Raw genomic sequence first — 10,889 nt, 5'->3', positions numbered from 1 at the left:
GTGTGTGTGTGAGTGTGTGTGTGTGTGTGTGTGTGCGCGCGCGCGCGTGCAGGGGGCTTCTCTTTATGACGCCCGATTCTGGAAGGGGGTGCGGTTTCGAAGAACAAAGACGAGTCCCAGTTGCATTCCGTGAAGCATTTGTGACAACAAAAGTGTTCTTCCCTCCCCTCTCCCTCCTCGCCCCTCTTTGCCCCCTGGGGCCCCCGGAAACCCCGCGCCCGCACTTCGGGAGGGTGAGGATGGGGGCGGCCCAGTCAGGCCCACCCATTCGCCCGCCAGGCCCGGAGCCCAGGCCCAGCTGTGGCTCTCTCAGCTCCGGAAAGTTTCCCCTCACTGTTTGCTTTGCTGCTGTTTAGTTTCTTAACCTTCAGAAATTTATACGCTATAAACTTTTATAGCGGTCATATTCTTTTATTGCTGCGCACACGGCATTGAATTCCTCTCCCGGCTTCCCTCTGTCTCGCACTCTCCCGGTCCCCCTCTCTGAATCTCTCTTTTATGACAGCAGATTTCCCCATCTCCGGCTTCCGAGCCTCCGCATCTTCGCCTTTGTTTGTTTTTAAAGAAGCCACCCCGGGCTGGGGACCCAGACGCCGCCGGAGGCTTCCCGGGGCGCCCTCGCCCCCTACTCCGCAGCACTCCGTTCAGTTCCTGCCTCACTTTCTTGCGTTTCCTCTGGGCGGAATCCGGCCTTTTCGGCTCACTCTCAGCACGGGCTGGCTCCTGGGAGCCCAGGATGGGGAGGGAGCCCATTCTACACAAGCTTTAAAGGCAGATTCACTTTATATATCGACTGGAACCCTCGGAGGAGGAGGCGGGTTGGGGCCCAGCAGTATCAGGAGCTTCGCGTTCTCCTGCCTCCTGCTGTCTCTCCGATTAGCTCATCCTTCCGTTCGCCGGAGAGGGGTAGGCAGGGCCTTTTCGCTTCCAGGCTGCTTTCTCGAGGGTCAGGCTTTGTCCCCAACCTCAGGGTCTCCGCGGACTGCAGCGCTGCTGGGTGGGCCCGGTGGGAGGCTCTGGCAGGAGGCCGGCTCCCAAGCGCCAGCACGGCAGAAGCAGAATCCCAGCGGCTGGATGAGAACGGCCGGGCTGCCGAGAACAGCGCTCCCCATTTGAGGCTTTGGTGGGACGCCACAGTCTGAGGGGGACAGAAAGGTGCCTTGAAACCGAATTTAATTCTGGGGTCCGACTGGGAAGGGTTTTTTTTGTTTGTTTGTTTTTCTCCTGAACCATTTCTGTTTCACACTCAACCATCTCTCCCAGCCTGTCGGAGCTGCCTCCACCCCTACCAAACTCCACCCGCCTTACACCGAGGCTGCTACCCTGTGGCTCAAATTGGAGCCTCATACTCCAGGTGGGGATTGAAAACCCTAAGGCGCTCACTCTTTCTGAGTGGAAAAAAGGACAGCCTGGCCTTCCGGAGGCCTCTATCTGCATCCCATCCCTCTGCTGCAGGGAATAGCAGAACGAAGTTACTGCCTTCTTCACTTGCATGATATTTTAAAGTAGCCAAAGCAAGGTGGATTTCTCAGTCAGCTGAGAGAGGACCTGCTTCCAGGGATGGCAGGGCAGCGCTTGCCTTCCTCTGGCTCTGGAGGTGGTGGGGAAGTCTCTAGTGCAACTTAAGAGGACGATTCTCATTGCCCCCTGCAGACCCAGACCCCTCTCCAAACCACTAATCTTTCCTTTTCTCCCCCTCCAGTCTCCCAGCTCTCCTGTTGGAAGGCTCTTGCTCAGTTTAAGCAGTGGTCTTGGGAACCTTGGTCTGGACCAGCTCTCAGCTCCACTAGGAAGCCCACCCTGCAACCTCTTGGGCACAGGACTCTCTCTTTATTCCAAGCCACCCTCTTGGAGCTAGCATCTCTACCTCTGGTCAGGTGAGGCGAGCCAACACAGAATGACACACAGGAGAGATTTATTTTCTAGAGTGATATATATTTTTTGTTCTTTTTCTTTGTTTTGTTCCTTCCAAAACGAACAATCAGCTCTAAGCCCCTCGCCCTCCCCACTCCCACCCACAACCCTCCCATATAAGCAACAACTGAAAACAGGCGAGACAATCACCCCCAAAGAAATCACAAAACACAGCACAATTTCACGACTGTCACCGGCAAAGCAAAAGAAGTTCTACTGGAATGTCCCCTTGCAGGGTTGGGAGAAGCAGGAGCGAGAGTCCATGAATTGAAGGGGATTGGAGAGGTGGGGTAGCAGGGGGAGGAAAGAAAGTTGAGAGTAAGCTCCGGCCTAATGCTTAGGTGCGACTTCGCCTCTTTCCTTAGCAAGCGGGACTGCTCCCCAGAAGCGTGCGCGCGCAGATCGCCATCCAGGCCCGAGTCTCGGGAGGCAAAGCCAGGCACTGGGGCTGGTCTCTGCGCTTCTGCGCTGGGGCGGCAGCTGACAAGCCCGGGGCTCCTCCGCAGGGGTCAGACTGGGCAGGACGGGAGGAAGAAGTCAAGCTCCATGCGCCCGGGGAGACTTTGCTCCTCCCTATCCTCCACAACTTGCTCTGGAGAGGAGCCCGGGAATCGATTCACAATAAATTCTCCATCGGGTTCTCCTGACTTGGCTTTTCCGCCTGTGGAGGGGTAGAGCTAGCAGAAGATGGAGGGTGGAGGGGGATTTCTACAGGGGCGACTTGACTCACTGGTGCAAGGTGGATTGGCCGAACAGAGTTGATTTCAGAGCTGGGGAGGATGCGGAAGAATGCAGGGCTGGTGTTGAGCAAGAGAAGCTACAGTCTCTGTCAAGCAGGGCACAGATGAACATGAGGACGACATTGTCAAGGCTTACGACCCACGATCTGACCTCCTTTTGTTGGAAGGAGAGGAAAACAACATGCAGAATTAAACATTTCCTGCAGCAAAATGTGTGTACGTGGACTACCTTCATAAAACCTAAGAGACTCTCATAAGACCACCGCTGCCTTTCCTTGCCCTTTCGAACCCACCAGCTTGGGAGCTGAATTTACCCCACTCGCCCTTGAGTCCATGCCCGGGTATAGTTAAGGATTCCGTGGGGATGGTGTTGTGATGCTGGGCCTTTTGAGCTGCAGCGCCTCATTCAGGAGTGTGTCAATAGACTTCTTCTTGGTGTGTATTGCATCAGGGGCAGACCCTGGACTTGCCTGATGGTCTGTGGGCTATTCCACCAGATCTGGGGTGTGATGGTCTGCATTTAGGGTGCCACTTCATTTGAGTGTTGACTGTGAGTGCTTCCCATTGTTACTGTGGGCTCCACGCTTTTTGCAGGTGGACGTCTGTTGGGCTGTGTGCAGTTGGAGTGTCCCTGGGTGACTTTGGGATAGGTGCAGGGGGGAAACAAGCAGGCTGGAAGTGAGGGGCTGGGGTTTCCCAGGAAAATTAAGAGGGTTGCTAGGGGCTCTACTAGGGGCACTCTTTCCTTGGGGCCCATCACCTTCTTAGGAACCAACTATATCTACCTTCTAAATCAATAAAACTCCCTCCTGAGGCCCAGGGAGAAGAGAAGGACAGGTGAGGGCAAAGGAAAGGAGAGAGGCTCTAGATGCAGAAAAGGACTTTGAAGAAAAAGACCCCCTTCCCCATTCACTTGAACACATCCCAGACAGCACAGGCTCCACAGCCATCCCTTATAAATAAGCATGAGATGGGGAAGGGGTGGGGAGGGCTGGGGGGAATCTTTACTCTTTGCCCTGTTCCTTATTCATTTTCTTCATTTTCATCCGCCGGTTCTGAAACCAGATTTTGACTTGTCTCTCACTCAGATTGAGGAGTCTGGCCACTTCGTGCCTACGGTCCCTGGTGAGGTACATATTGAACAGAAACTCCTTCTCTAGCTCCAGCGTCTGGTATTTGGTGTAGGGACAGCGCTTTTTCCGGGAAGAGCGAGCGTGCAGCCAGTTGGCGGAGAGGTTGGCTGAAAGAGAAGCAGCAATAGAATCAAAGAAAGGAAAGGGGGTGAAGGGCCCCTGTGTTCTCCTTCCAAGAGGGTGCACCCCTGGTCTCCACTCCCCATCTTACATTGGAGAAAGGGGCACCTGGGCCTTCAGGTTCCCAGAAAGGCTTCCAGAGATGGGCCAAGAGTTGCTATAGGTACCTCCAGGTGCGTTATTTGGACAGGATGGAGCCAAACGTGTGCCAGGCTTCTCACCACTTCCAAAGCTTTGCTTGCCCCAGGTCCTCACTCAGTCTCTTTCTCCACTTGGGTCGGAACTGGTTAGGACTTAGGTCAGAGCCCAGCCTGGCTAAAGCCCTCTCCCCCACCAGCTCTACCAGACTAACTAGTGGTGGCTGACTGAAGGGTCCTGGCTCTAGGTCTGAGAGGTGAGAGAAGGACTGGGCTGGGGGAGAGGAGAGTGGCTTCTGCTCAGCCACAGCCAAGAGACCTCCTGGCCCTCCAGTCCAGTTTGAGTGCACCCTCCTGCCTTGATCACAAGCTTGCATCTCTTGGCCACATGGCAGCAGCCATGTGTGTCTGTGCAGATATCTCACTGCCCCCCCCCACACACACCACAAATAGGGATTCACATTTAGAGATGCAAACATCCAGCACACTCCAATTCACATGCAACCCAATTGCAACCATTTATCAACTCCAGCCTGTGGACAAGGGAGTGCTGGAGGCTCACAGATAACTTATGGTTGCAATAGTCTCCTTTTCCACTCCTGCTCAGCTCGCAGTTTGGTTAAAGTAAGTTCAGGGAAATTGGGATGCAAGATTGGTCCAGTCCTAAGGGGGGGAGCCATGGATCATGTGGGGGTAACAGAAGTCCTTCAGAGCATAGCTAACTCCAACTGGCTCCATGTGGTGAGAGGGAAAAGAGAAAGGGAAGGGGTGACTGAGTAGAAGAGGGGAAAAAAGAGGAAACAAACATATATACAGGCTTCTCTTCTCCTTACCCCTGAACTCAGAAAAGTTGCCAAATAAAGCAGAGCCAATTAAAAATAACAGCCACCCTCTACTAGATTCCTTCACCCCAAATGAAAAGCACTGAATACTAAAAAAAAAAAAAATCTGGTTCATCCTGCGCTAAGTACCGTGTCTTACCAATTTGCAGCGCTATTTCCTTAATGTGATTGCCTGGGATGGCACCCACAGCCGCATTAAATATGAAAGAGGAAAAAAACTGTTAATAATTGATCCTAGCCAAACTGCTGCCTTGCACTAATGGACTTTCCAGGTAGAGTTTGTGGGCTTGGGGTGGGGGTGGGGTCTGTTTGGGTGTGAGCAGGGAGGGTTTGGGAAGAGCCGTGTGTTACCCAAATGCCAACTCCTGTGATTCAACCTGGCAGGTTGGAGGTGGTGGGACCTCACAGAGACCTCAGGGGAGTTGGGCAGTTCTCTACCCTCCAGCAGGCAAGGGCACCCCCAAAGGGCCTGTGGGCCACTCTGCTGATGGGAAATCCGGCAGGGCAAGCAGAGACTAAAAGATCTGACCCTCACTCTCCAAAAAGAGTAAGGGGTGAGGACTTGTGCCCACCATCCTGAAGGTTATTGTTTGGGGGCTAAGAGCCCCGACCAATTTGCCCTTCTCAACCTTAAAAAACGAAAAATCCGCGACTCCCCTCCTGCCGCCCTTAGCGAGCAGCACATCCTGGAAATTAGCCAGACTTCGGTTCCTGGCGCGGGTGCGTTTGGAGGGGTGGGAGATGGTGAGAAACTACGTTCCGAGGATAAAGTTAGCCTCTCCGGCAAGCCTCTCTTCCCCCCACCCTTCTACTCCCCAGGGTCCTTTCGGGATCTCTCCTTCACGCAGCCGGTCGGCCGCGAAGTTCGGAAGCGATTCCCCAACTCCCTGCGAGGCGGACAGCTCTGGCTGGGGCTAGGGAGCCCCGCGGCGAGCAGCGGGAGGCGCAGAAAAGGAAGCTGCAAACCAGGCGAGGATGCCACGGAGGGGAGGGGGCGACCGGAGGGAAGGCTCCCGGGGAGGGGCCGGCGCATCCGGGGAGGGGGCTCAGTCTCCGGGTCCTGGGCTTCCCGCGCCCCTCCCGGCGCCGGCTGCGGACCCTGAGCGGCTACTGAGCGAGATCTGCTAAAAACAATCCTCCGTCAAGCTGTTGCATCGCAAATAAAATCCTAATGAGCCCCCTCCCTCTACCCCTTGGCCGGCTTTTACGGTGTGCGCGTGGCGCGGGGAGCTCTGCCAGCCGTGCGGTGCCCGGCAGCCCGGTGCGCTCCCGCCCTGGCCCGCGCGGGCTCTCGGCCTCGCTGGCTGCCTCCCCGGCCCCGCCAGCTCCTCTCCCAGCCGGCGGTGGTCGGCTTCTTCCCGGGCTTTCAGCCCGGGCCTCGGGGGCGTGGGGGAAGGGAGGCCGAGAGAGCGGCGAGCTGGTCCTTGTGCCCCGGGTCCCCCGTGGACTTGGAGGAGTGGGGGCGGCGCTCCTCCAGCGGCCTCAGTCTCCCTTTCTGGGGCACTCAGCTGCCTCCCTCCATCTTCCCTCCGCCCCCGCTCGCTCTCCGGCCGTCGCCGCGGTTTCCCTTCACATTGTCCGCAGTTTATTGCCTCTCCCCTCCCCTCCCCTCCCCCTCGCCTGGCCTTCGGCCTGGGTATTTCCTCACTTTTTATAACTTACTTTGATCCGGCCTCTCTTTGTCCTCGCTTCCTTCGCAAATTTTATTGTCCCCGTAGCCGGGTCTTTGATTAGACAGGACGGCCTCCCTGCCCGCCGAAGTTTCCAAACTGTACTCGGGCGTGCCCTGCTTGAGCAGCTCCCCAGGCGCGCCCAGCAGCGGCTCCGCCTTCACCGCCGCCTGGCCCTGCGCAGGAGCCGCTTCGCCGCGCGGCGCCGGCTCCAGCCAGGTGCGGAGGTACCTGCTCTCGGCCGGCGGGACGCCCTGGGGCTGGATGTAGGGGTGGTAGACGGACGGCAGGCTTCCGGACGCGTGCGGGCTCAGCGGCGCCCAGGAGGCGCCGAACACCGGCGCTTTGGGCTGGAAGCTGCACGAGGGGAACTCCAGGTGCTCCGCGTGGCCCGGCTGCCGGGGGCTCGCGTACTGGCCGGAAGGAAACTTGGCTGGAGGCGCGTCCTCACTCTCGTGACTTATGATCGAGTCGACATAATAGCTGCTAAGCGTCCCAGAAATGGACATTCTCAGACATTATCCGGGCGCTCGCAGGGGGAAGGGAAGCGCTCGCGCGCGGCGCCCAAGCAGGGAGAGGTGGCACCCGGACCGGTGTGAGGGCTTTCGGACGCGACCCCCCCAGCCCCCCACCCTCCCACCCCCACCCCTGCTCAACTTCTCAGCCAACAAAGTACAGTGGAGCAGCCTGGCTCAGCGCTCCTTGCAAAATGATTGGTCAAAGTTTTTCCGACTGCCTGATAAAGCGTCAGCTCCGACATAAATCAATCGGGCGAGGGGGCTGCGCTCTCGCTGTCATCCGTCCGCACAGCATTCCATATCGAGGATGGATTGTTTTATGCTGATGCAATGTGCTATCACGTCAGGGCTCTGGCGGCCACGTAACCTCAGCCCGAGCTGCCGGCCGGCTCCCCCCCCCTTTTGCAGGAAGGGGGGCCGTTCTCGACATGGGGCGGCGGGGGCGGAGGAGAGGCGGAGGGAAAGCAGCGGGCTGCCTCGGGAGGGACGCTGGCTGTGGAGCCCTCTCCCCAGACGGGTCCCGGAGGGAGAGAGGGAGCGCAGGACAGAGGGAGGGAGCGAGCCCCAGCCTGGGGAGCAGCCGGAGAGGCCCAGGGCATAATTAAAGAAAGAGGAGGTGGTACCGTCCCCCCCACAAACACACCTCCACTCCACCCCGCCGGCTCTCCTTTCCTCTTCTCTGTCCCCTGACACCAGATATTTATTAAACAACAGCGCAGCAGCAAGCCACTGGAGATGAAGTAAAAGAGATGGGGGAGAAGTTGGGATTTTATAGGATGTTGTCTGCTTTGGAGGGGACTCTGTAACTAGTTTGGGAGGTTTGTAGGCCTGGGAGTTTCTCCTGACCCTTCAGTGGCTGAGGGAGGAGAGAAGGGAATAAAAGGGCCTGCGTGTCCAAAGATCCTGTCCTAACATTTAGCTGTCCTGAAATTAGAACCCGCATGAGGTTAAAGGGATTCATCGGCCCCTGGAAAGATGAGCCTCTGAACGAGTTTAATACAGATAGTCAAAGCTCCTTTAAATTTTTTGGGCCCCTCTCTGGCCCTGGTCAGAGGAAAGGGGGTGCATAGCCATTTCTCCTTTCCTCCACTGAATAACAGACCCTTAAAATTGCCCAGATTGGGGAGCTGAACAGGAGAAAGGGTTAAGGGAACTTCCCTAAAGTGTCAGCAGAGCAGAGGTGTGGGAAGGGGTCCAGAGTTATCTCCCCTTCCACCCAGTGGGGAAGGAGGTGAGTCGGAGTTTTCGCCTCTCCTGCTCGGAAGTATTTCCAAACACGCTGTATTGGACACCAGCATAGACAGGGAGCCTGTAGGGTCAGTCTCCCGCCCTCCCGCCACTTTCCCTCCTGCAGACTCTCTCGCAGGAGCTTCCAAATAGCCGGCTTTATTAGTATCTCCTCTGCGGCCCTGCGCTGGGGCTCCCTCGGGGCCACTGGCGGGCTTCCTGGCCCATCTCCAGCCATCTTTCCTCCGGCTTCTGCCCTGGGTGCCGTGGCTTCTCGTGGTGTGGGCTCTCAGGGAGGTGCGGCCCCTGGACAGACCCTATCCTCTCCGGTTGGGTTTTGGGCAGGATGGGGCCGATTTTCTCAGCATTCTCCGACCCTGGGTCCTTATAAGATAGGCTGCCCCAGTCCTGTCGTTTTAACAAAAGCGGAAGCATTCTAATTTGAGGTTTTATCTTTTTGGCCATGTACCCGTCTGCCGTGCAGAAAGCTGCAGATCACCTCCGCACACGCACACACTCCCGCCCGCTTTTCTTTCCAAATGAAGCCACCTCGTGTCATTACGTGTGAAATACGAGGGCAAAGCGCCATATTTCTTCACATTATGGCGATTTCAAAATGATTTTTTAAAGATCAATGCCGGCGCCCAGCCGGCCCCCTCCTTTTCCACTCCAGCTCTCCGAGGGCGACAGCCGAGCAGATCCGGAACCAAACATCGTGAAGATCTGCTTTTTCCATAGGACCCAAGTGGGAAATCCGATGCAAATTCTTCTAAGTAGCGGTTGGACGCTTGGGAAAGTCTAGGGAGCTCCCCGGACTTGCCAGCGGAAAAAGCTGGGTGCCTAGTGAATGAATCACAGTTAAGGCAAAGCACCTGTTCTCGACTTGCCAGACCTATGGAGTCTGCTGTTGGCTTTACCTGTAATAAATATATTCTTCTTCAGAAAAAAGAAAACCAAAAGCTCCTCTCCTGCTGTAAATAATGGTGTTATGAAGCATGGCGGGCTTGAGTATATGACTTTCTGTAGTATATAAATTAGGGCCCAAAAGGACATGTGGGCTGTGGGCAGGGGCTTTTTTATTTATGGCAAAGTCATAGCACTGGGCTGTTCTTAAGACCCAGGCTGTGCAGACGCTGGGCTCTGGCTGCAGCCCTTCTGGTTCCCACTCTGGCCCTGGCTTTGCCGCTGTCTCTCTTTGCAACAAGAGAGAAGTTGAGAGAGCCACTTAGTTTAGGGAAGAAGTTAGAGGAAGAAGAACATTCAGGCTCATGACTTGTGCTCTACAAGGGTGGAGTGTCCCAGCAGACAGGGTTCAGGTTTGTGGGTTGCTGGTTGTCTGGTGAGTTGTCCCTAACCCCTGGTGGCTCCTGGGTGCGCTGGGTAAGGAGGGGACCCAGGCCTCTTTTCTGAGACCAGAACTTAGTCTTTGCTCACAAACGAGCTGGAGGGTGGAAATAATTCCAAAGTGACAGGTTTTGGAGGTCTCGTCGTTTTCTCAGGAGAGGTGGCTCTGGAGGGAAGAGAATGAAATAGCACCCAAGCCCTGGAGTCTGTGCCCCAGCTCTCATCTCCTCCAGGTGGGGATCCAGATACAGCAAGCAAGGAGTCGCACTTCAGCCAGGCTTTCTAGAAAGCACTGCTGCCTCAAATTGAAGCTCAATTCCAGCTCAGGCAAATGATTAAAGGGTCAGCTGAGAGGAAGCCCCTTGTTTGGGTGCTCTGAGGACCACCCCCCAAAACATACTTTTCTCTCCCAGACAATGGTACCCACCATGACAGAGAGAAGCAAACAGTTGCGGCCCCTGGAGCCCAGCTTCTAGAGCTGCTTAATAGAGGGGTTGCTTGAGTGGGAGTCACTTTGCCCTGATAGACCAAACTGCTCCCCACCTCCCCCCAGTCCTAAAGAGAAAGAAGGAAAACCCTCTTGAAGCCTTTTGCCATTCCCTGCACCAGCACTGCGCCTGAACACAGCTGGGGCCAGTAGCTGACAGTTCCAGGAAGGGCAGGCAGGGAAAAGCTACAGCTTCTGGCCACAGTAGGTCCCAGAGCAGCCAAGAACCAAGAAGGATGCCGAGGTGGGGAAAGCAGAGGCCAGCCCTGGCCAGGACCAGCCGGTGAGTGCCTGTGGTTTAAGGTCTGCTTTTGGAAAGGCCCTTCACTATAAGAAGAGAGAGAAAATCTAAACAGAGGGAAGGAAATAAAAGCAAGGAGAAAAAAGAAAAAGAAAAACACTAAGTGGAGAAGGGGGAACGTTTTTTTAATCGATAAGCTAAGCTGAAATTTATGCATGCGTACTTGAATAGATGTGTGTTTCCTGTACCTATATTTCAAATCAATATTTCTTTATGGGGAACCCAGTGTGCACATGTGCTGTGCTCTATGTTGTGTATAGAATATGTAATAAATAAATTAACGCAACTATAAAACTAACTGTGCTTGGGCATTTGTATGTAAGATCTAATGGTGCATACGTGATGCGTGTATAACCCCTCTGAATGATATGGGCTTACAATTCTGCTCATATAAGATCTATGACCCAAAAGCCTGTGTGTACATTTTTATAACCATCACACACTTACAGAAAGGGC

The 10,889-nt window shown here is 55.3% G+C and overlaps 1 protein-coding gene across 2 annotated transcripts; it reads right to left on the bottom strand.

Moving 5' to 3' along the window:
• Positions 1 to 444: 444 nt before the first annotated feature.
• HOXB9 (homeobox B9) lies at positions 445 to 7,196 on the bottom strand. 2 transcript variants are annotated; one of them, XM_068531442.1, is made up of 2 exons: positions 6,549 to 7,196; positions 445 to 1,138 (listed from the first exon to the last, which is right to left on the bottom strand). In XM_068531442.1, exons 1-2 carry the CDS (start codon positions 7,063 to 7,065, stop codon positions 948 to 950), a joined length of 708 nt encoding a protein of 235 aa, XP_068387543.1. In that variant the 5' UTR covers positions 7,066 to 7,196; the 3' UTR covers positions 445 to 947. The 2 variants fall into 2 exon arrangements, with proteins under 2 accessions (XP_068387543.1, XP_068387542.1); XM_068531441.1 differs by lacking the exon at positions 445 to 1,138 and adding an exon at positions 2,030 to 3,894 and having other exon boundaries at positions 6,549 to 7,190.
• Between the last annotated feature and the right edge of the window lie 3,693 nt (positions 7,197 to 10,889).

This window comes from Eschrichtius robustus, chromosome 20, assembly GCF_028021215.1.
Source record: "Eschrichtius robustus isolate mEscRob2 chromosome 20, mEscRob2.pri, whole genome shotgun sequence".
Lineage (NCBI taxonomy): Eukaryota > Metazoa > Chordata > Mammalia > Artiodactyla > Eschrichtiidae > Eschrichtius > Eschrichtius robustus.
Note: the sequence above shows the minus strand (reverse complement) of the source record. Positions and strands in the feature narration are given on the sequence as shown.